This window comes from Hyposmocoma kahamanoa, unplaced genomic scaffold, assembly GCF_003589595.1.
Source record: "Hyposmocoma kahamanoa isolate Upper Pololo Valley unplaced genomic scaffold, ASM358959v1 244, whole genome shotgun sequence".
In the NCBI taxonomy this organism is placed as follows: Eukaryota; Metazoa; Arthropoda; class Insecta; order Lepidoptera; family Cosmopterigidae; genus Hyposmocoma; species Hyposmocoma kahamanoa.
The window spans coordinates 1256481-1279802 of record NW_020653761.1 but is presented as its reverse complement, the minus strand read 5'-3'; the positions used below and the strand labels follow the sequence as shown (position 1 = coordinate 1279802).

The 23322-nt window shown below is 35.1% G+C and overlaps 2 protein-coding genes and 1 non-coding gene across 3 annotated transcripts; 1 reads left to right on the top strand and 2 right to left on the bottom strand.

The window, feature by feature from the left end:
- Positions 1–484: 484 nt before the first annotated feature.
- Positions 485–6198, top strand: LOC113228829 (ras association domain-containing protein 10). Its single transcript, XM_026462232.1, has 4 exons — positions 485–620; positions 1178–1302; positions 2349–2557; positions 3245–6198. Exons 1-4 carry the CDS (start codon positions 485–487, stop codon positions 4029–4031), a joined length of 1257 nt encoding a protein of 418 aa, XP_026318017.1. The 3' UTR covers positions 4032–6198.
- Positions 6199–10222: 4024 nt separating this feature from the next.
- On the bottom strand, positions 10223–22158 carry LOC113228811 (proteasome subunit alpha type-1-like). Its single transcript, XM_026462208.1, has 6 exons — positions 22141–22158; positions 20762–21012; positions 19360–19519; positions 18844–19053; positions 17466–17657; positions 10223–11318 (listed from the first exon to the last, which is right to left on the bottom strand). The coding sequence occupies exons 1-6, from the start codon at positions 22141–22143 to the stop codon at positions 11298–11300; spliced, it is 837 nt and encodes a 278-aa protein (XP_026317993.1). The 5' UTR covers positions 22144–22158; the 3' UTR covers positions 10223–11297.
- On the bottom strand, positions 14037–14108 carry Trnaw-cca. Its single transcript has one exon. It is a non-coding gene; the product is annotated as a tRNA-Trp (tRNA).
- Positions 22159–23322: the final 1164 nt, after the last annotated feature.

Here is a 23322-nt window from a genome sequence, read left to right as displayed (position 1 = left end):
TAGGTGGCAGCAGCACTCCATGCATGACCAGACTTGTGCTTGGTACAACTGCCCCGGTGTGTAGTAACACCTCACCCTGGAAAGGATGCCAAACTTCTTGGATGCATTTTGGGCCATGGATTCTAAGTATGTGCCTAAGTACAAATTGGACGACAGGTGCATTCCAAGTAGCTACTTTATGAATAATTATTATAGTAGGTACTATATTAATAAACCAAATAATAATGTGCCAGACAACCAATTGCTGGGTCTCAAACTAAGGTATTCCCTGTACTATGAGTACCAGAGCAATGGATTCAGACCAGAACCAATTTACAAATTTACATTTCTTAAATCTGGGTGGTTTCCTCATCCAGCGCCCATAGTGCAAACTGTTATGCCGCAGAGGCCGTCATTTTCATCTGTCTTATTTTACATTTCGTATATTTCAAAAACACAATAAATTTTTCTAACGATGCTCTGTATACTTGTTATAGGTGCACTAATGGAGGCTTCATCATCCGACTACAGCGACGAAGAGGTGGGAGTGCTTGCGCGCGGGCAGAAACTTTGGGTACGCGGCGTGCGAGCGCATACGACGTGCGCTGACATTGTACGCGCACTGCAAGGTGCGCCTGAAGGTATACCTTTAGGGTACAACTTCACTTAACAGCACGGTTTAGCATTGAATACGTGATAAACATGCTGGTAGGTGCTGATAAGTGCAGTTCAATCTTAAATAGATTTTTGTTTATGATATTAAGCGGGATGAACAAGTCGTGCGCCTGGTGTTAAGCGACATTCCTGTCCTTAACAGTTGCAGTGTCACTCAGAGCTTCAAATTGCATAGATCTGAGGGAAACTGCCACTCCGCGAGTCATTCTGAGACATAAGTTGACAAGTCTCATGGGCCTGTAATTATACCAGCACCCTTCTTACCCTTCAAAACTGACTGATAAAAGATAGCTAGCTATACCAGACTTTAGCTCTCCTTTCTTTGATTTTATTCATTAAGTTTTTAATTAAATTACCTGGAACACGATGGATCAATACGGTGATGCAAAAGATACAATAATAGTTATTTCGTGGTGGAATTTTAATTAAATGTTATAAAATCTTAATTTGTGTTTAAGTTTATTGGCAGATTTTTTAATTCTTAGCTTCCACTGACTAAAATTCAACTATATCATTGTTACAGTAGGCGGCCTAAGCGAGCACGGCGAATGGGTGCTGGCGGAGCGATGGCGCGGTGTAGAGAGACCCTTACCTCCAGATGCGCCTGTGTTGCATGTGTTGGCGGCGTGGGGAGATGCCAGACACGAGGTGAGTAGTTTTCAATTTGGACTACAAGTTTATTGTATGCTCCTTTGACCCAATTACCTCAAAATAAAAGTTCGATGGCGGATACGAGCTTCTAGAGAACAGAAGGATTTCATTCAAATGTATTATTGAGATTTTTGTGCAAAAAAAAATGCACTAGTTTTGTCTTGGCCGTGGGTTCAAGTCCCACCGGGCTGAAGAAATTTTTCTATATGTTCGTTCTTTGTATTAATAGTCTTGGGGATTTTTTCATTTAAAGACCTTTAATGTTAGGTTAGACACTAGACTCTTAACATGAGGACGTCTCAGGTACAATTCTCGGTTGTGACCAATTTTTTTTTTTTTTTTTTTTTTAAGAAATTTAAGAAACTTACGTAAGCTTTTAACGAAATCTGATCCGATTCTGATTGTGTGTTCAGATTTAATAACGCACACACTAATAGCCCCGCTAGGGAAACTGGAAATTTCATATCGCGAGTGCCATGGAAGCACAAACATAGACCACCACAAATTACACCCAAATCAGAGCTCCGTCACTCGCTCGAGGTTATGCGATAAGTGCCTGCCGCTGAGTGTATCGCCGACAGTGCAAGCGCTTAGACAAGTCTTTCATTTACATTACAATCCTTGTACAACCAAAGCATTCGGTTCCGCACAACTGCACACGGCGGGCAACGTTATTTTCAACTCTCTGAGCGCGTGCTTAGGTTCCTTTATCCTCGTAGTGGGCGCCTGGTGTCATTAGTCAGATTTAGTAGGCTATTATAGCGTAGATATTTTCGATTTTGTTTGAGAACGATGTATCTGTTACGTACGAGTAACTATTAAGTAGTAACTATTAAGTAACCTGTGCCCAAACTGACGAGAGAAATAAATATAGTTGGTACAATTATTTCTCCCGGCCCGGGAATAGGCACCGGGACCACTGTGTGGCAGACCAGAATGGTAACCGCAACCACAGAGGCAGTCAAAGTTCATAGCACACTGGATTTTTGACAGCAGAAGAACTGGTGTAATTGTTTAGCACACTTTTTTATTAAATCTCCCAGGTCCGTCTCTCCCTCCGACGAGTATCAAGCGGAGAAGAAGATTCCGGGCGAGACAGCGATGCTGGGAGCCGCGGGGGGAGGCAGCGACGCCGGAGGGGTGCAAGAGCCGCCAGCCCGCCCCCGCACAGACGGGACGACCCTGCTACTAAACTTGTCTCTGTTATACAACACCAGAGTCGGACAATACATCAGCAACTTGACAAGTTAAGGTAAACTATTCATACATAACAAAGTCGTGTCTAGGCTGTCAAGTTACATTTTGACCTTCGCCATGTTGTACAATCAATTATTCTGACAACAATAACATTAATTATACTTACTAACTTTACACTTATTATGTAGAAAATGGTGCATAATAGATAACAAAGTTGATCTCCTGACATATTTATGCAACTTCCTTGCAAAGTTGCATAGGCATCACAGTAACTTTTATGAAAAAGTTATTTATGCTATGAAGAATTGTCACTTTAAAAAAGAGTTGTGATAACCATAATGTTTATATCAGGAATTTACAAATATTGTAAATACATAATAAGTGTAAACAAATATGTATTGATGTTACAGTCTCTTTGGGATATTATTGATTTATGAATGTTATTTTCAATTTTGAATATTTCGTCTTTTGTTAGTGTGTCAAAAAAATTTTTCATGGATGTGTAAGGAAGAAAAATGGGTAATTATTTTTCTTCCATTGACTTACTTTCTTCCTAACATTCCTTTAAAATCCTTTTACCATTTCCAAAGCATTTTCTTATGCATTGTTTCCGGAAGATAGTGTTTAGAAGAATTTTTGCCAATGAAATATTTTGAGTATGAAAAATTTTCTAACTAATCATAGGTTCTTGAAGTGTTCATCTGAATACTAATTTGTAATAACCACCCAATTTTGTTTACAGGGAACAAGAGAAACTAATAGACCAATTAGAAGACCAAACACACAAGAGCAGAATGGAGAAACACGGTACCAACTACTTATTAGAATGCTACCTTCGCGATTTGGGTAGAAATTGTGACGTGAACGACAGCCAAGCCGGGAACAGCGACAGTGGCGTTGGTGTCGGCAGCGGGACTCCCCCAAGACGACACACGAAACACAAATCAAGAAGAGAAAGACACCTCATGAGAGAACATTATTTTACAAAAGAACTGACTGACATTTGTCAAGTGAACGCCGAAAGATTGAAACAAACTCACAACGATACAGACTCAGAAAATTCAACAGATGAACTCAGTAAAATAAGAGAGGAAGTCGAGTTATTAGAAAAGTTAGCTATTATAAACAAAAGATTGCATAGAGAAGAAGAATTAGTAGTGAGATTGACGGCAAAAGTAAAAAGGTACATGGACGAAAACAAAGCAAATAGTTGCGAGAACGTATCGCAGGTAAAAATGTTAATAGATAAAATTGAAGAAGAACTATCTACTAGTACAAAAGAAATGCATACTAACGCTGTAGAATTGGCCAAAACGGAACATGACATTGAAGATCGAATGAAGCTATTGGATGAATTGACTTTAGAATTAGAAGAAGAAGAACTACAGAACGCAGTACTAGAAAAACAGTTAAACGAAGCATCGTGTCGTCAACCAATCGTTTTGCAAGATACTTACGTACCTGTTTTAGATCAAGCGAGTGAGCCAATCAGTTATGGCCCCGGTTACGTGTTAGATACTCTAGTATGACAATAAGTTTGTTTGTATACGTCCCAAAGATGTACCTTTGAAATTACCATTTTTGTTAATGTTTTCTTTTAAACTCCACGTTGATAGTATTTCAGATTATAATCATAGTATAATGAAACAAGTAGGGTAACTCCATACAAAGTAGCAGCGCGGGTTGCATGTGTGCACGCCCTTCTCGCGCCGTATACGAACACACACATTCGCATAATCTCGCGGTGCATTCGAGTATGAGGTAGCCGTATTAGAAAATAGCGCCGTTTTGCAAACCGGTTGGCCGTAATGTAATACGGTGCTTTATAAAATACGGCTGCGAGACTTGTACAATAGTGGTGAATACTCAAATTTTTTCAATTTATATTTTGCAATGTGTAGGTTTTTTTTATGATAGTAAGTGCAGTTGTTGCAGTGCCACTCAGAGCTGTAAATCGCAAAGATTTGAGGGGCACTGCCCCTTCGCCCGTCACCTTTAGACATAAGTTGACAAGCCTCATGTGCCTGTAATTTCACCAGCACCGTTGAACCTTCAAAGGCAGAATCCAGTAATGTTCACATTACTACTTGGCCGCGGAAATGGACAAAGTGGCAGTACTCTTAAATTATATAGGTACAACAACAATAATAAAATTGACGTTTCGTCCACCAGGATCCCCTAGCTCAATCCCCCATGGGATCCATAACGTTAAGCCCTATTCACACTATGGTACCTTATAACAACACAAGCTAACAAAAAAAATAAACAATATATTCTTATCTATATTATTAAAGGGAAATAATAAAGGTGAAAAACGAGTGAAAAAAAGCCGAAAAACAAATGAAATTGCAGCGAACTATAGCTAGTTGTAATACTAAGTTGCGTTAAATTGATACTATCGTTTACTTAACTATATCCAAAAATTGTCCTACAGTTATACCATTATTCAATAATTCCAGCAGCACTTCTTGAATGAATTTATCATTTGCAATTTCATTTTTTTGCCTCTTTTCTTGAGTTGTCGTAGCTTTTGTTCAGAAACTCTTTTCAGTGCATTTAACAATATGTAAGATGTTTGGGCGTTTACGGCCAATCATTTCAATTAAACCTGAGTTCCAGCTTTCGCTAGAATTGTTAGTACGATGACTGTCACTGAACACCGACCACATTTTTCTAACGTCGTCGTTTTTGAGCCAATATTTCATATAGTTTCCTAACTTCAATATGTCATTGCAACTTTACATATATTTAACTTGGGGATTCTAATGAACTACGGAGTTCACAATGATCCTCTGAGGGATTGGGCTAGGGGATCCTGGTGGACTCAACGAAAATTTACAACCCTACGTTTCGAGTGACGTGTAGGCATTGACGCCCCTAACAGGCGGGTGTTGGACTACTTGTTTTATTATTATACGATGTTGTTATGCAATTGCACAAATGCCCATTAACTTTAATGTTTCATACTGTAACAAGCTGTCTTAAATTTAGCTTTGATAAAGGACAGTATTATTGTTAATGACGCAATCAATTTAATGAACGTTTACGCAACTTAATTGTTAATCATTAGAGGTTGACGGGTTTATATATAACCGTCACCATCTTGCGGAATTTCAATGAACTAATTCATCAATTTCGAGTTCAAAAGTAACTTGTGGACCACATATTATACTTACCTACTTGATTATCAATTGATCCTTACCGATGAATAATTGGTAACTAACTTGCAACAGGCAAGCGACTTGCCTAACTTAAACACGTAATCAAAAGTATTATAGTTTGTGGTTTTTTGTATATGAAATAGTGCAATAAAATATTTCGGTGCAATAATAAATTAATTATAACTAAATTGAATTTTAGGGCTATATGTTATTCTTATATTCTTTGTAATGGTTCCGTGCCAAAATAAAATCGATAACAATGTCTGAAGAGAACTGTCGACTACAATTGTTTTTTATACATATTTCTGAAATATATATCATATTGGAGAGAAGTGATTGTAATCCAAAATTATGTGAACGTGTTATATACTCTTCCAAAAACAGTTAAATATATCGTATAGATTATTAAATATGACTTAGCGTTAAGTTAAGAAATATATTGCACATTTTTAGCTCTAACAGTGTCACAAGTAAAAAATCATCATCAGAGTCTTTCCTGCTTTTGGGTAACAAATTGGAATAGGAAAAAGGCTAAGTTCAGATGACAAAAAATTATCACGCGTCTAGATCATACATTTTATATATATGCGCTCATATATTCGCGGGGTAACGCGCGTTAGGCTCAATTTATATTGCGGCGGAACGGAATGAAAACGAATTTTTGTAACGATACTGCACATAACATAATGAACTTATGGTCAAATTGGAATTGAGTGGAATTCTCGCTCATTCCGCGGAAGATAATAACGCACACACTCAACATAGCCCCGCACTAGGGAAACCCTGTGTCGCGGGTGCCATGGACACACACATAGACAACCACAAATTACACCCAAACTCATGAGAGAAATAATTGTAGGCCATATATTTCTCCCGGCCCGGGAATCGAACCTGGGACCTCTGCGTGGCAGTCCGGCATGGTAACCGTTCGGCCACGGAGGCAGTTAGATTTGTGGTTCGTATCGAGTTTGTACGTTACACAGTTGACCATATAATGAACTGCTATGTACAATATCCTTACAAAAATTCACTTCCATTTCGTTCCACCGCAATATAAATTGAGGCTTAACGTGTGGTACCGCCGTATTCACAGGAAATTCTTCAAAACGCGTATCACCGCTGCAAAAACGTGTTGCTGCGCGCTTAGAATTATAGGCACTGACAGTGTACCTGTTCAGATTACCGCGCGTCATCGCCTCGCCTCATCTGAACGTTTCAACGCGTGCGTTCATCTGAACCTAGCCTTAGTCTAAAGTTAGCTTCTCCCACTTTTGACAACTGATCTATGAAATATAACAGTCACTTTCTTACTTATTTTTTTAATGTGTCAGTGTTGAATCCGGTGTGCGCTATAAGGTGGTAACTTATTAGCTGACAATCATTTGAAGGTATTCAGTATAGTTCGTGTTTGTCATAAAGAACTTTAATTATGGTGTCTTGTATGAAATCGACAAAAAGTACCTGTTTCTTTGATACTTACAGGACTTTTTTTATGCAATCCGTAAAAGGATCTCAATTAATAAATTAGGACTTTACATGAATAAAATTTTCTGGACTGGACTGTAATTAACTGGAATCTTAAGTAATAAAACGTTAGGGTTATTTTTAAAATACTCCTAAATACGGAATTTACATTTAATGATTATCCCTTTGAGACCATAGATGTTGTAACACGTCCGAAACGTCTAGGTAAACGAAATAAATTTATACGCGCTTAAGACCCGATTTTTTAAAGCAAATAATGTAAGGAAATCGTGAAAGTTTAAGTTAATACGGAATTTATGTCAATAAAGTTACATTTGGAAACTTCTAGAAAAAAATTCGCTTTCCCGTAGGAATTTGCATAGAAATTATGTGCGAATTTAAGAACGACAAAAAAGTGTGTTTTAAAGATATTACTTTATCTATTGAACAAGTAATTTCTTATCAAGTAAGTGAGGAACTCATCATAGGTTTACTATGTTGCGACCACGTAATAGTTCTCATTGAGACCGCTTGGAGCGCCATACATTTTGTAGTACAAAATTGTCACCTAATAAAATATCTTAGTACAGATGGCTCCCTTATTTTACAAACAACCCTGTACATTTTCTAATATTGTTATAACGTTATGTAAAACTCGTGGATTTACATATAATTCATATTATATAAATACTAAGTGGTGCTAAGACCTGTGTATATTAATGCTATGTTAAATAAATAAAAAAACAAATAAAACATTTTCGTCCGATACCAAAAAAAAAGATAACCACCAATCTGTAAGTATATTTTAGTTAGACATAGTCCAATTGTTCATTATTGTCTTCATATGTAAAATAATTTCGCTGATATCTCTGTGTAAAGCTGACATATTACTTTTAACCTTGGTGGCACTAGTATTAACTTTTGGTCAACGATATCTAGACTGAGGTCTTTGCTTCTGGCACATGTTAACGGTGGAAGAAATTAGTTTAATGTAGAGCTTCCTTTTTCTTTTCTTTAAGGTTTCTTAAGCTGAGATTTATAACATCAAACTTTCATTTCGAGTGACCAAAAAAGGATAATCAATAACCTGTCAATCATGAGCAGTTTTGCGGAAATGACACCTAAAATTTTTTTCGTTGTTTTTGATAGTTGGTTGTAAAAACTTATAAAACGAAAACGTTTACTGTTGTGACCTTAAGAATGATGAATTGTTGTGATTCATTATTATTATATTATATATTATAATTCCCCAACAACAACAAAAGTTGTCATTTAACAAGTAAATTTTAAAACAAACTAAAAAAACGAACAAAATTTAGGCGCCATTTTGGCAAAACTACGATCATGTTGGTTGACACGTATTGTATAACAGCATCCAAACAGTCAGTTAAACAAGATTTTCGTATTTACAAAATGAAATGCCTAAGTTTAAGCAAGAAATCAAATGAAACTTGTAAGTTTACTTCGTATTTATTTACTTAAACGTCAGTTTATTATATATATCACAAATCAGACTATGATTTTCTACCGATAACTTGTCCCAAAAGTCCATTCTGACTCCATTTTAGGTTCAAGGGAACTTGTGAAGCTTTTTATCAGAATATCTTTGCAATTGACTAAAAACGATAACTAACAAGAAAAATACACTCTACATACTCATGGATGGAGAATTTCGAACAGGTTGAGTTATTATAACAATGTTCATATGAGCCACTGACCACATATACCAGAGTGTTTGAATTTTGAAGTCAATTATTAATCAATAACATTGACTTACAAATAAATGGACGACGGGTCTAATACAAAAACCACGTAAAAAAATGTCCCAAGTCAACCTATTTAAACGTAGTGATATGTAAAGGAATATGAAAAAGCTAAAACGTTGAATTTAAATTGTAATGTCATCGCAGTACTGTCTAATTTTGCTTCTGTCAGTCGAACAAACGAAGACTAAAGCGTGAATGACGCTCTGTATACGATTTTAACGCCCTATAAGTTCGGACACTTTTTAGCGCGGACCCGACGTCCATATAATTGTAAGTCAATGATCAATAACAAGATTTTGTTTGAAAAAAGAATGACTTCAACCTTGATTAAACGTCTACGTTCTGGTATATGTGGCCAGTGATTCATATATTGATAAAAATATTGAACGACACAAATGAAATTCCTTATGCGTAACTGAATGGAACGTAAGCGTTGAATATTGAATAACAAATGAATGCGGCACTGAGGAACTCACCGTGAGTTTCTACGATCCGACGTCGCTTCGTGAAACGATGTCGCATCGTAGCACGACGCGACGTCGTATCGTGTTTATGTGTAAGAGCCCTTCGCGACGTGATTTTTGGCTTGTATCAAGTTTATACGTTACACAATTGACCATAAAGTTCATTACGCTATGTACAATGTCGTTACAAAAATTCGCTTCCATTCCGTTCTGCCGCAATATAAATTGAGCCTTAGATCCATTCAGTATTTTTTAATTTTCTAATTGTGTTTTCCGCATTCCACAATTTTGAGTTAGGACAATAAATAAATAAATAACGTACACACTCAACATAGCCCCGCACTAGGGAAACCCTGTGTCGCGGGTGCCATGGACACACACATAGACAACCACAAATTACACCCAAACTCACGAGAGAAATAAATGTAGGCCATATAAATATTTCTCCCGGCCCGGGAATCGAACCTGGGACCTCTGCGTGGCAGTCAGGCATGGTAACCGTTCGGCCACAGAGGCAATGTTTGGTTTCACTTGCGATTATATCCATGAGTGTATGTTAAGTGTTACTTTATAATGCTAACTTTCCTCTTTAACGTTCCTTCCTTTACTTATAAAGATTTTATTGTAATGATAAGACCTGGTTGAAAAATAAGTCCAAAAATTGTTATATTGTACCTTGCTGTTAATGTTCTATTATAGGTTGTAAGTAAAAATGAAAATATACAACGATTTATGAAAAACAATGTCGTTTTATTTGAAGGACGTAAATTAATTACAATTTAAAACGTTAATGCAAAAAAATAATTCAAAATGCATTTTTTTTTTCACCCTTTTCTTGCCTTGGCCAGTGTTTAAGCTGGAAGGGTCATTTCTTCGTTATAGTACAAAAGCAATGGTGGCATATTTAATAATTAATTACCGATAAAATTTAATTCCGTTTGAATGGAACACATCACGCCATTGTTAGAGATTGTCTTTATTAGAATAAATGCAGAATATTTTTGGAATATACGGAGACGTACACACAAGTCAGTTGTTGGGGCTATCTATATTTCAGTGCAAACGAGAGTTCATATTTATAAGTAATGTATAACTATGAATTAATAGGAATGTATGGCCCTTATTTCGTCTCTATTTCTGGTTATATACTCGATGTAATCAAGTGACGGTACGAACAAGTCATGCGCCTGCTGGTAAGCTACACGCCTGTATTTCTGCCGCCAAGCAATAATGTGAGCATTACTGCATTCCACTTTGAAGAATAAGAGAGCTGGTGAAACTAGTCACACGAATTTGTCGACTTCATGTCTTTGGGTGACGGGTGGAGTGGACTTCATATTAACGTGAATTAAAGATCTGAGTGGTACTGCCACTGTTATGTAAAAAAGTGTCGCTTACCACCAGGCGTACTTGTTCACCGTCAATCAACATCATTAAAAAAAAGACCCGTGCCAAGAAGTGGAAGGCATGAATTTTGATTGGTACGTATGAACATTTCCCGTGAAGCAGCTCTGCCTCTACTATGAGTATACAGTAACAATCGCGCTAGCGATCGTGTAAACTATTTCGCAGTTTTGTGTGGGAAATTCGACAGCGCCCCCTAGTGGTGTCAAGAAGAAGTAACTAATATTTTGTTTACAAATAATTTACACGGTCGCTAGCGCAATTGTAACTTGAAAACTGAAACAGACCTAACTGTTGTTAAAAAAATACTAATAACAAAACTATAACCCTAAAATATGCTTGTTTGCTGCCTATATAATATAAAAAATACCCTAAAACCAACAAAACCACTGGCCAAGGCTAGTCTTTGCATTGACGGTTGAACGGAAGCGGTGACAATGGAATTAGGCAGACATTTGAAGGTCTAGAGTCTTCTGTAGTTCCAGGAACTTCGAGATCAGGATCTTCAGGCTTGTTGTCTGCCGGTGCTAGACGATCTATTCTGTGTCCATTGCCACCTGGAATGAGAGAAAGATTTATTAGAAACAAAATAAATGCAATTGAATATAAAATTTACTTCATACTATTTTTTTTTATAATATCAAGTGACGGGACTAACAAGTTGTGCGCCAGGTGGTAAGCTACACGTCTGTCCATAACAGTTACAGTGCCACTCAGAGCTTTAAATCGCAAAGATATGAGGGAAACTGCCACTGCGCCTGTCATCATGTTACATAAGTAGACAAGGGCTGTAATTTCATCAGCATTTTATTGCCTATCCTTTCTCTCTGTAGAGTAATTACCCTAGTAAAGTTTTACTACTCTTCTTACATTTTACCATGCAATCTATTTTTATACGTTTACATGACCAATTGAAATTAGTATAGCTGGAGAAATATTATTTGCACCGATGAAGGTTATGTCACGTTGGAACGGCTTATCCTATTTCTATTACAATAGAGTTATAAAATGGTCACTCACAGACTAGTGTTCATTACCTAATTTCCGGGGCAATTTTTATTAAATATTCGATTTTTTATCGTACATTATAATTTAATATTCGATTAATGTATCGTGAAATACGTATAATGACCCAACACTAAACAGGCACAATAAAACTTCTTTTTCGTTACTGCACAACATGACGACAGACTAAATGATACGACAGGCCCTTTGCGTTCGTTGCTTTGCGTAGGGTCTCTTGGTAGTTTAATAGACGTTTAATATATAAATTATAAACAATAACAAATACAAACAACAATGTATGATGGGTATGTCATGTCGATTACTAGATTGACTTATATATTCTATCGAGTTCTTAGGTTTTCGCGATTGACAACAGGAGTCAACCGTGACCATGGGACCTGTAAAGGGCCCGAAACGTCGGTTTGTTTGAAAAAACAAATATACGCGATTTAAATCCGGAAAAATAGTTTCATTTTATATATTCTACTTTTTTTCTGTTGAAAAAAAAAGTAAATTGTAGATAATTCAGTATGTATGGGCCACCTTACTCCGTACATGGATTGTAGTGTTAGTACGCAGAGAAAAACTTGCAAAGACAATGGTCAAAGTATATTGTACGTAAAAATACAGATACTATGGTGGCAAATCTTTCCTTGACGTTGTGTATAGGTGGATAGTTGGTAACGTACTACGTGAAAACAGTGAATTGCATGTTTAAATAAAAGTGCGGCACGTGGCAAAAGGAGATCGCCGCGTGCGCAGAGTTATGCCGAAGAATGTATGAAACCATACATGTTGGCAACCCAAAAGAAAGAACAAAGGTAGTTAAAGTAAAAAATAATGATAAAGGACTACAGATAGGCCAGTAAAAAGCAAACAAAATAATTATTGAAATTGACCGCAACGTAGTTTTCCGCTTTCGTAGTAGTGGTAGGTTAATAACGAATATTGGTATTTTTAACCGGCTTCATATGTTACAATAAATACACGATAACATACTTGAATATGTAAATAATAAAAATTTCCACGGAAATTATATAGGGAATGACAGAAAACCATTACTTCTTTTACTCAAAGACCACATGGACGTAACAATCTTGATCCATCGTACCAGTCACAGGTATGCTAAATTCTTTTTCTGAATTCTAGTTTCGAATTATTTCTTTACTCTTCGGATCGTTTCTTTAAACTGTATGTACTTCGTCAAATACCGCCTGCCAACTATCTTCTTACTAATGTTCTACATAAAGAACTAAGTATCAAGTTCAGAATTAAGTGCCAATGCGTAAAAGTGTACAGACATTTGTTTGTACTATAACAGATGGCACGTGCGTTACTGAGACCGCTCACTCTTTTGACCTATTGTACTGTAACGATCAAAGGATAAGACGAATCGGTGCAAATAATATTACGCCAACTATAAACACATTTTTTTTATTATCGTATTAGACTACATCACATACATTGCTCTGATTCCAAAAGTAGCACTTATGTTGCACATAGGAAACATCGACGGTAGCAAAAACACTCAAGAGCCGAGACATTATAGAAAAGTTAGTTTCTACCCTTTCGACCCCTTTTCTAGTTTTACCCGACCGGGGATCAAACACGGGGCCTCAGTAATGTTGACACAATGAAAACCGGTGCGCATGTCACTCGACCACTGAGGTCGTCAGTGTACTCAAGGTCATCAAATAGTTTATATAATTAAATTTAATTTAAATATTAATTTAATTATATCAAAATTTATATTTAATTTACTAACATACTTTATATCTTAATTGTCACTAACAAAATGGATCGAATAGATAATCTGATTAAATGATTATTATTATTAATTAAATTGAAATTTAAAAGCACAAGCTAGAATTTTAGCCAAATAAAACTGGAACAAGGAAGGATTAAAGATAATACAATCATTCCCTTTATTCAAAAAGACACTAAAATTCCACATTATAAAATGTAATTCACCACCATAGGCAATAATCGCTTTCAATCTTAAATCTGATAGCAATTGTGTATACGTAATGTGAACTCTCCACATAGTCACCTTGTTGTACAAATAAAATATTTCTGATTACGTACATTAAGAAAAATAACTTTTCATTGTTGATATTCTAGCATGATTTATTTCAAAACATTAATTTTAAGACTAAGCAACAATAGTGAATGTTTGTATTCTGTTTTCAGAAATAAATGTCTTAAAGCATAAAAAGGAAATAAAATAATCGCACGTTGAAGGACATAAAAAGAACATGTCTAATACAAATTGACCCCGACGTGATTTGAACACGCAACCTTCTGATCTGGAGTCAGACGCGCTACCGTTGCGCCACGGAGTCGGTGACTAAGACACCGAAATATCGCTACACTATACTGCGCACTACATTCATTACGTAATCTTCTATTATCTGTTCGCAGTACTATAATCTTTTTATTCTTATACTAATGTTTGTCACAGTTTCACACTATAGTATAACATTTTAAGGTAAAATTTAAACACCTAATCTTAGTGTTTTTAGTATTATTTATCTTCCAATAATTATTTTTTTAGAATAACGTTATCTGTACATTTAGATAGTGAAACGCGTACCTAATTGACTTTATGGCTAATTTTTTATTTCATATATTTTTAATGTACCTAAAAACGATTTCGGTCAAAACCACTGGCTGTTTTCACATAAACTACTTGAAATCTTGGTTACTCTGATAAGACTTCATAAAGTTTGGTTACCCGCGTGTACTAATGAAGGAATTTTGAAAATATTTTTTATTGAAAATGAAGACTTAAAATGGTGGCGCAACTTACTTATTCATTATATATACATATACATAACATAACATAACACTGCAGAAATTAGTCGAGTGTAAACTCAATAGAAAATACAACGTACATACATAACATCGTATCAGAAGCGTACTACATTACGTGCAAACAAATTGTAAACAATTATGTAAACGTATTTATATTAAATTGTAAAGTTACCGTGGTGTTACTCTGAGCAGTTTATTTAATGAAAATGAAAGCAAATCCAAATCATATGACCTATATTTATATGTTTTATCATCACCTTAGAGTGAAAATCTCGCATACGCGTTTTCACAGTTCGTTTTTACTGATTTTTGTTGAAGAAAAACTTATAAACTTCTTGCTTGGGCATTTTAAAAACTGAGACAAATAAATTTAAAGCAATTAATATTCTTACTCACTTTTCTTACTCAGTACGTTCATGAAAATGTAATTTAAGTAGTTTTTTTTTTCAACTCAATCGTAGCGTATATAGCGTACAGAGAATTTCCTACGATTCCTGCACAAGGCAAAGCCCGTCTCGCGGGTAATCGATAAAATCATTGTTACTTTTAAAAGAATAACGCCAAACCGTTTTTTCTTTTCAATTCAATTCATAAGATTTTCATTAAGATTCAGAAAATTTTACATATTATGATCAAACGTTATTATTATTATATTACAATATTACATCATATTTCATTAAATTTTTCCATAAATACATACCATAACAGATGTTATTATTACTGTATATTGAAGTCTTTATTATTTATTATATCAAAAATTCCCGCTACATAGAACTACGTCGCTCAGCTGTAGTCTGCCTTTAAAAGAAATATACCATATTGTTGAGGAGCTAAGTCACATAATTGTATAACCCATGGCGACTTAAGCTGCCAAAAACATGCTGCGCCGGCCTATTTACTCGTTTGTTTCTTTGCATTCAAACATATTTATACTTTATTTAATAAAGAACATGTTCCATATTATATTGTATTATGGAAAAATGCGCGCTGTGCCCGTTGCAGATACTTCTATCTAATCCGACTTGAAAAAATGTAGGGAGGTTTTCAATTAGACGGTTTTTTTAACATACACATGTTACGAGATTATTCCGCCTTATTTTTGTGAACCAATTTTGACGATTCTTTTTTGAAAGTGAGTACCTCAGTAGTGGTATTAAAATATTCCACCTCCGATTTTAATAAAACTAGGCAAATATATGGAATTCCACTAACTTTTGAGGTTGTTTTTTTTTTATAAAAAAGTAATTAATGTTTGTTTTAAGAAATGTACCCTTATCCATCATAACTAATGCATTTGCCTAAAACTTAAACTAAACAAGATATCAACAGGGTATTAATAATAATTCATACAAATTAACTTTAGTACATATTTAAAACTGCAGATGGCGACACTAGTACAAAAGACAAATCAAAATATTGAATCTCGAAAATTTAAGGCATGTCATACTAAACAAGAAGTATAAAATGTACAAAAAGAAATGCTAAACTATTTAAATAACACTTTATGAATGTTCAATTAAAATTAATTTACAATTTTATTATGATAATGGGTGAAAATAATATAACTTTCGTTGAAAAGATAACAAATCGAAGGTTTCTCAATGGTATACTTTTTGATTAGTTAGTTTCTAATAAATTGTACAGATGGCATTTCTTTGAATTTATTCTCGAAACGTATGTAACGTTTAGGCCCTGACTTTTATTTTAAGATATTAAAAACAAACTTAGCTTCTTCGCGATTTTATTAAATATTATTGTATATTATAATCAACGCCTGAACAAGAGCAATAACCTTGACAAAAATGTAACAGCTGCCATCTGTTAGTCATTTCGAATATTACTACAATAGCATCACTGGTTTCTTGACACTATTTATTGAACAGCGCGTTAAGATTCAAAAATATATATAGTAGCAGGTAGATACATAAAAAAGTAAGAAAGTTATTTTTTTTATTTATATAGAAAATTTCATCGAAGGCCGTACCATCGGGCATCGTGCCCTGAAGGCTGGCAACATTTCCCCTTTGAAATGCTAAACTTATTCTTTGGCGAAGATAACTGCCAGGCTTGTGATCACCGGAGGCTTCTACGAGGCGATCCGACAGCTCATTCGCTAGAAGTTTCGCCTGTGGCTCCCATGGACCCAGGGTTTCAACCGCAAAAGGCACAAAGCTGTAGCACTGAGCAAGGGTGGCGTATTTGAGCCTTTGCGGTTCTCGGCCGCTCTGGCCACAGAATCAAAATAAGCATATTATACTTGTCACACTTGTAAGTGGAGTTACAAGTGCAATATTTCTTTACTAGTATAGTAGTACGTTATATGTGAAGATATAAAAACAAAAAGTTTATAATAGGCTGTTGTAAATCTCGCTTGCTGATTCCAGATATGTTAATAACTCAATTACGCTAAAAATGTCGATTAAGTTAGTTATGATCCGGAGGGCAGTATACACCATAGTTCTCAGTGGCTATGTTATTATAATCATCAAGTTATTTAAAAAAACTGAGGGTATGCTTGCTTGGGCCTTAAGCATTTAATTATATCTAGAACATTAGGCGTTTAGCGCTTTTCTCGCTGTAGTTTCCTGGGCCTTAGGAGGTTAAGTCTGTGCTTCTTGTTTGACTTTGCAGTAAGGCAATGTTTGACGCGGATTTTGCCTCGTTTTATCCAGTAAATACACACATTAAAGTGTCTAGGGATCAAGCAAGTTTGTGCCAATGACTGAAAATCAGGTTTTTTAATTATTTTTTTAGTCAATGGTTTTTTGGTCAATTACATAATTTTAAACATAATAATTTCATAGATTTATATAGATATTTTTATTTAATTTTATTAGGATAATTAAATATTTTTCATGAGTGTATTTTAGAATCGGGTTACTCACCGCCGGCTGGGGGTCCCGGTCTCTGGGCTCGTCCCCCCCTTCCCTTTCGGGTGCGGCGCCCGCGTCGCCAGTCGCCGAGGCCCCTCCCCCGCGCCGCTCCTCGCCTTCTACAAGCGCGAGGAAGCGAGACAGCTCAGCTTCTTCGCAGATGCGCAGTGGTGTCTTCGGGCCCACGATTGCTATTGACACGTTCTGCAATTGGGGATATGATAATGAGATAGGAATGCTGTTAATAACCTTTTAACGAAATCTTCGGCTTTCGGTTGCATTTTGAAAAAGTTACTTAGTTACTTTAGTTAGTTATATTAAATAGTGTTATAAATTTCTATTAAAATCTATTTAGCGTTAGTATATATTTATACTTTGGTTTCTTTACCATTAGACAAGGAAATTTGGGCCTTTTATCACGTTCATTACGTTTTATAGAAACTTTTTAAATAGGAATAAAATATTATTATGTCCTTTATAAATATCATTTTCAGTCATCAATTCTCATGAAGTTTTCCTTTACTGTATTTTGTAATCTGAAGAAAAAGGTTTATGATCACTGCCTCTTTGTTTACGTTTTTTATAATTCTAGAAGAACGAAATACAGTAACGCTTAAATAATAACACTACTGTACTGATTTTTTTTTTTTTAAATTATAATAATTTTTGTACTTTCTATATACAAAATGTCAAAGAATTTTGAAGTAATTTTTCTTCAAAATCATACTAAATTGGCATACGGGAGTTTTCATCCTGCGCTTGGAATATAAAAACGCATTACTTCCACAACTAACTTAGTTAAGTAACAACGCAAAAAAAATAATACAAGAAATTAAAAATTGCTGAGTAATTATTCAAGTACAGTACACAACAGTGGCAACAATGTTGTGACATTGTAAATAACAACATTTGTAAATACTTATTAATGCAATGAACACTGCGCCTGGAGTATTGAACTAAGGTTCATATACAGGTTAGTCTGGGATATATTATTTATTTTGTCTCTAGTTCTTGCTGATTTAACTTATTTCAATCAATATTAAGTTACTGTAATTTTTTTATAACCACTGCAGTGCTACTCAGTGGTTTAACGGAACCGCGACTACCCCCGTTATCTTGAGACATAAGTTGACAAGTCTCACGTGTCTGAAATTTCACCAGCACCCTTACCCTCCAAAAACGGGATTTAGTAATGCTCAAATTAGTGCTTTGCAGCTGAAATAGGCATCGTACCGTGGCAGTACGTCTTTGGACGAACCTCTTTTATTACTGATGTTATGACAAGCACAACATGGATTTCAAAGTAATTGCTTTTAATTTTAAGTTATATACAGTATTAAACTAAGTTATCCACTAAGTTGACTTTTTCTAAAGGCGTTTTAAAAAATACCTTAGTATTTAAATCAACTTCATTAGGCAGAGTATCCCTCAAAGCTCTCAATCCATGAGCAACCAACTCCTGCAGATCGCAGTCTGCAAACGTGCTGAGATGCTTCTCTAAGTAGGTACGAGCAGACTGGGAACGTGCTCCGATGGCCATTGCACGGCAGTCAAAGAAGTTTGCTGATGGACATGTCTGGTAGATGTGGGGACCTTGATCCTGAAATACAGTAAAATTTTATACATACCATTTTTTTTAAATAATTAAAAGACAAGATAAATAGGGCGTTAGGTGGAATTCTACAACAGGCGATTTAGTCTCTATTTGGATGTTGGTGCAATTCATTAAAGCTATAATTACATAATTAAAACTATAATTATGTACGTACAAGAAACGTAATTAAAAACGTAATTATGTACAAGAAACGCTCCTGTGCTCGAATCAACCAACTGGTGTCGTGAATTTAAGGTAAGTAAGTAAGAAAAGTAGACCAATTACAAATACAATAATAAATATCCAACTTACATCATAACCGGCAACGAGAAGACCGACTCCCAGAGGTCTCTTATCGTATCGCTGTGTGCAGATCTGCATCTTGTTGCCAACCATCGCAATCAGGCGCCCGGTCGGCATTGGGGCGTCGTGCGCGTAGCGGTGGTTCAAACACTCCGTGCGCATATAGCGACTGGAAGATTAATTTATTAATAAATAATATAAAAATAAGTTAAAAGATTTTTTCAATACAAATTTAATGTTTATAGATATTTATGTAGACAGATGTTTTTGATATATATTGTAATGATGAGGTCCTATTGCAAAAAGTATGAAATTCCTATTCATATAGTTAGTGAATATCCAGTAGTAAGTCATCATAACAGGTACAGATGCCATGAAGTCTGGATGGATGCCATAAATTTTTTTTGTTATCTTGTTTGCAATAATACCTGTAGCAGTTGGATGTCAATGATGGCGTTGTAATGTCAATACCTGTGGATAATTGTACTCTATCTGGGGGTGTGGCGTCGAAGTGAGAGGCAAGACTTCACATGTGATATACCCCCAAACCTGCCTCACATTCACATTGTTCACTTCTTATTGCAATAATGACAATAGCCTTTACATAAGTACATTTATTTCTTACTTATTCTTTGATAAAGCATAATTTACTACTTTTACAAATTTAGTAAATACCTCAATACTATCAAGTCATATATCTTAATACTATCAAGACACAATGGCAATAATAAGGTCTTTCGTAATTCACATTTTTAGGGCACCTTCAAATTAGAAGCTTATACAACCACTATGGTGCTACAGCCGTGCTAATTTTCATACTATATTTAGAAGCACAATTGCAGCCTACTGTTGTGACACATACGTGCCAGTTTTGCAGTCTCGTTAATGAACTAAAAATTATAGAAGTGTTAAAGACATCGCACCATTAGTAGCTTGTCTATTTAAGCCTTTTAAGCAACGTTACCAATATTGTTTTCATTACAATTTTACGTTGCATTTTAAATTTTTACATTATATCTCTTAACTCAGCATGCCTCTTGGCATAGGCCTCCTCTAGATCTTTCCAGTGCGCTCTATCAAGAGCTAATCTTCTCCAATTCTCCTGCAGTTAGCTTCAGCTCATCTTCCCATCTGTGATGTTGACACCCTCTATTATGTTTTCCACCAGTCTATCTCCATTTTGCCTGATCTATCTTTGAAAACACATTGATTACCCTATAGTTCGTCTCCTAATACTGTCACTCCTGACTTTTTGAATCTTCCTCAAGCTCTAATTTGAAGACGCCTATATGGAAGACCGCAATCCTTGTACTCCAAACACATTTCCAAACCCTTCAAGACCGATTTCAAAATGTCTTAATAATTGATTAACAGATAATGAAATTAGTGATATAAGACAAAGAAACATTACCTCAACATCCTAGCATCAGCAGTCAATCCTGAGATAGAAATACCAATATGCTCATCTATTGGAATAATCTTCTTTTGGTATGCCGACAGCTCGCTCACTGCCCTCTTCAATGCAATTAGTACTGCATATTGTTTGTTCTTCAATCCTACAGTAGCTGAACCCAGCTTCACAGCTTCCATGGCATATTCCACTTGGTGGAGACGACCTTGGGGGCTCCATACAGTCACATCGCTGTCATACTGGTTTCTGAACTGAAAAATTTTATATATCTAGTAGTATGGTGCAAATAGGTGTGACAGATATATTTAGTTGTCGAAAGACAAGGGAACAAGCGTTTGATCTTGGATAATCATGTATGGTGGCCCATATTTAGAGATATACAAAGTAAATAATACAAATACAAATAAATGCAAAATTATTTATTTTTCTCGTCACAATGCTACAGGGCGCATATTAAGGATAAGGTACTTAGAATTAGTTATATTTATGGGAGACTGGAGCCTATACTAGATCTAGCTTGGATGTGTACAACACATCAAGTGGATATTGGAGACAAGAGAGACTATATTAAATATTATATTAACCTTAGAGCCAAGTCCAAACTCATGGTACTACAATTTTGTTTAACCAAGGTAAACAACTCTTTTATGGGGAACTGTATATGTTTTTACATGAAGATTTCGAAGCATATATTAAGTAAGATTACTTCTTGATATTTGTGCTCTATTAGTTACTTTATGTAATAATAAAAGCAATTTAAAAAAAGACAGTCAAAATGTTCTAAATATACTGATGATTTCAACATTTATTGTATTGATATTCAATTATTTTTTATGTGAAATGACTCCACTAGTTTGTTATAATTATTAATACAAAGATCGAACACTCAGAAAAAATTCCTGAGATCCGGTCGGATTCGAACCGACGACTTCTAACATACCGTGTCAGACGCCAAAAAGTCGTTGAATTCGTGAGGTCCACTGATTCGTTGGTATAGTGTCTGCCACGGTATGCTAGAAGACGTCGGTTCAAATCCCGCCGGATCAAAGGATTCTATCTGAGTGTTCGATCTTTGTATTAATAATTATAATATACTGATGATGTTTAAAAATTGTAATAAGTGATTTTATTAAAGTTTTAAGGTTATGTTACATTATTTACATTTTAATGAGAATTTTGTCTTGACCACTTGTAAAACTAATACTTTATTGTTATGAAGTACGTTGAATGCTAGTAATAATAAGAAATTACAATAATTTTAACGATATGTTGCGGATAATGACAATGCAAAAATATTTCGTCTTTAACATTGACCGATCTTTGTAAGTAGAAAATATTCTCCAATTATAACATTACGTTATTGAATTCTTAGTACTTACCATGTTGAATTAGAGTTTTAAATATAAATAACAGTAATTATTTGTGTTATTTGATACAAAACCGACGCGTTTAACTCCAAGACGCGATGAATAGCAAAATTTATTGGACTGTCAATGTGACAGTGACATTTGCGTTTTGTGATTGTTCCATGTCGTCATTCTTATGTCTATGATAAATAGTTTATATTTTTCTTTTATTCACAAAGATTTTTAAAAATACTTCCTTTTCATTTGTCTTTTGTCTCTTGTTTCCTATGCTTTCATTAAGAGTGATGATGTCGATATAAAGTTTTCCATGGACATGAATGTAAAAACTAACATTACTATTAACAGTGGCGGAAAAGTTTCAAAGTTTTGTAGTTACTTCATGTCAGTTTCATTACCAATGATAATGTGTTACTTTAGTTTATAATAACCAGGAACACGAAAAAATTCTCGGCTTCCCATGTCTTCTTGGATTAGCGGCTGTTGGTTAATTTATATGAAAACGCAAAATAACTTTGTTTAAATTTGTGAACAAAGTTTTTTCTTTGTACACGTAAATTAGGGGCGTTTTGGAGTTTCCACCTTTTTGTTATACACTGCTCTCATATAAAAAATACCTTTATTCATTCAAAAAACATGGCTTAGGTTTAAGATCACATGAGTAATTTCTTTTTTGTATATTTGAATTAGGAACATGCAAACAGCTAGACGGACCATCTTATAGACTACATGGTGTGTACTGCCTTTTAAAGACTGTCTCCGCGTCTTACCCGTGGATCACCTGCCTGGATACATCTCACCGTGTGCCAGCTTGATTAACTTAAAAAAGATTGTGAGACGTAAAGTCCTATCTCCCGTGCCTTTGACTTTTTACTTTTGGGTCCGAAAGTAGCAGTGCTTTGAACTAGAATGGATTATTTTTAGTAGATACGATTTTTGCTCAAATAAATTTTTAGTTTAAGTATTATTACGTTTTAACTTTCTTAACTATTTCTTTCCTAATTAAATTTTTATTGAATTGATATTCAATTATTTTTTGTGAAATTACTCCACTAGTTTATTATAATTATTAATACAAAGATCGAACACTCAGAAAAACACTCAGAAAAAATTCCTTCGATCCGGTCGGATTCGAACCGACTTGGTCTTTCAATTACAAAGACACGACGCAAGCACATAGAAAAATTCGTGAGGTCC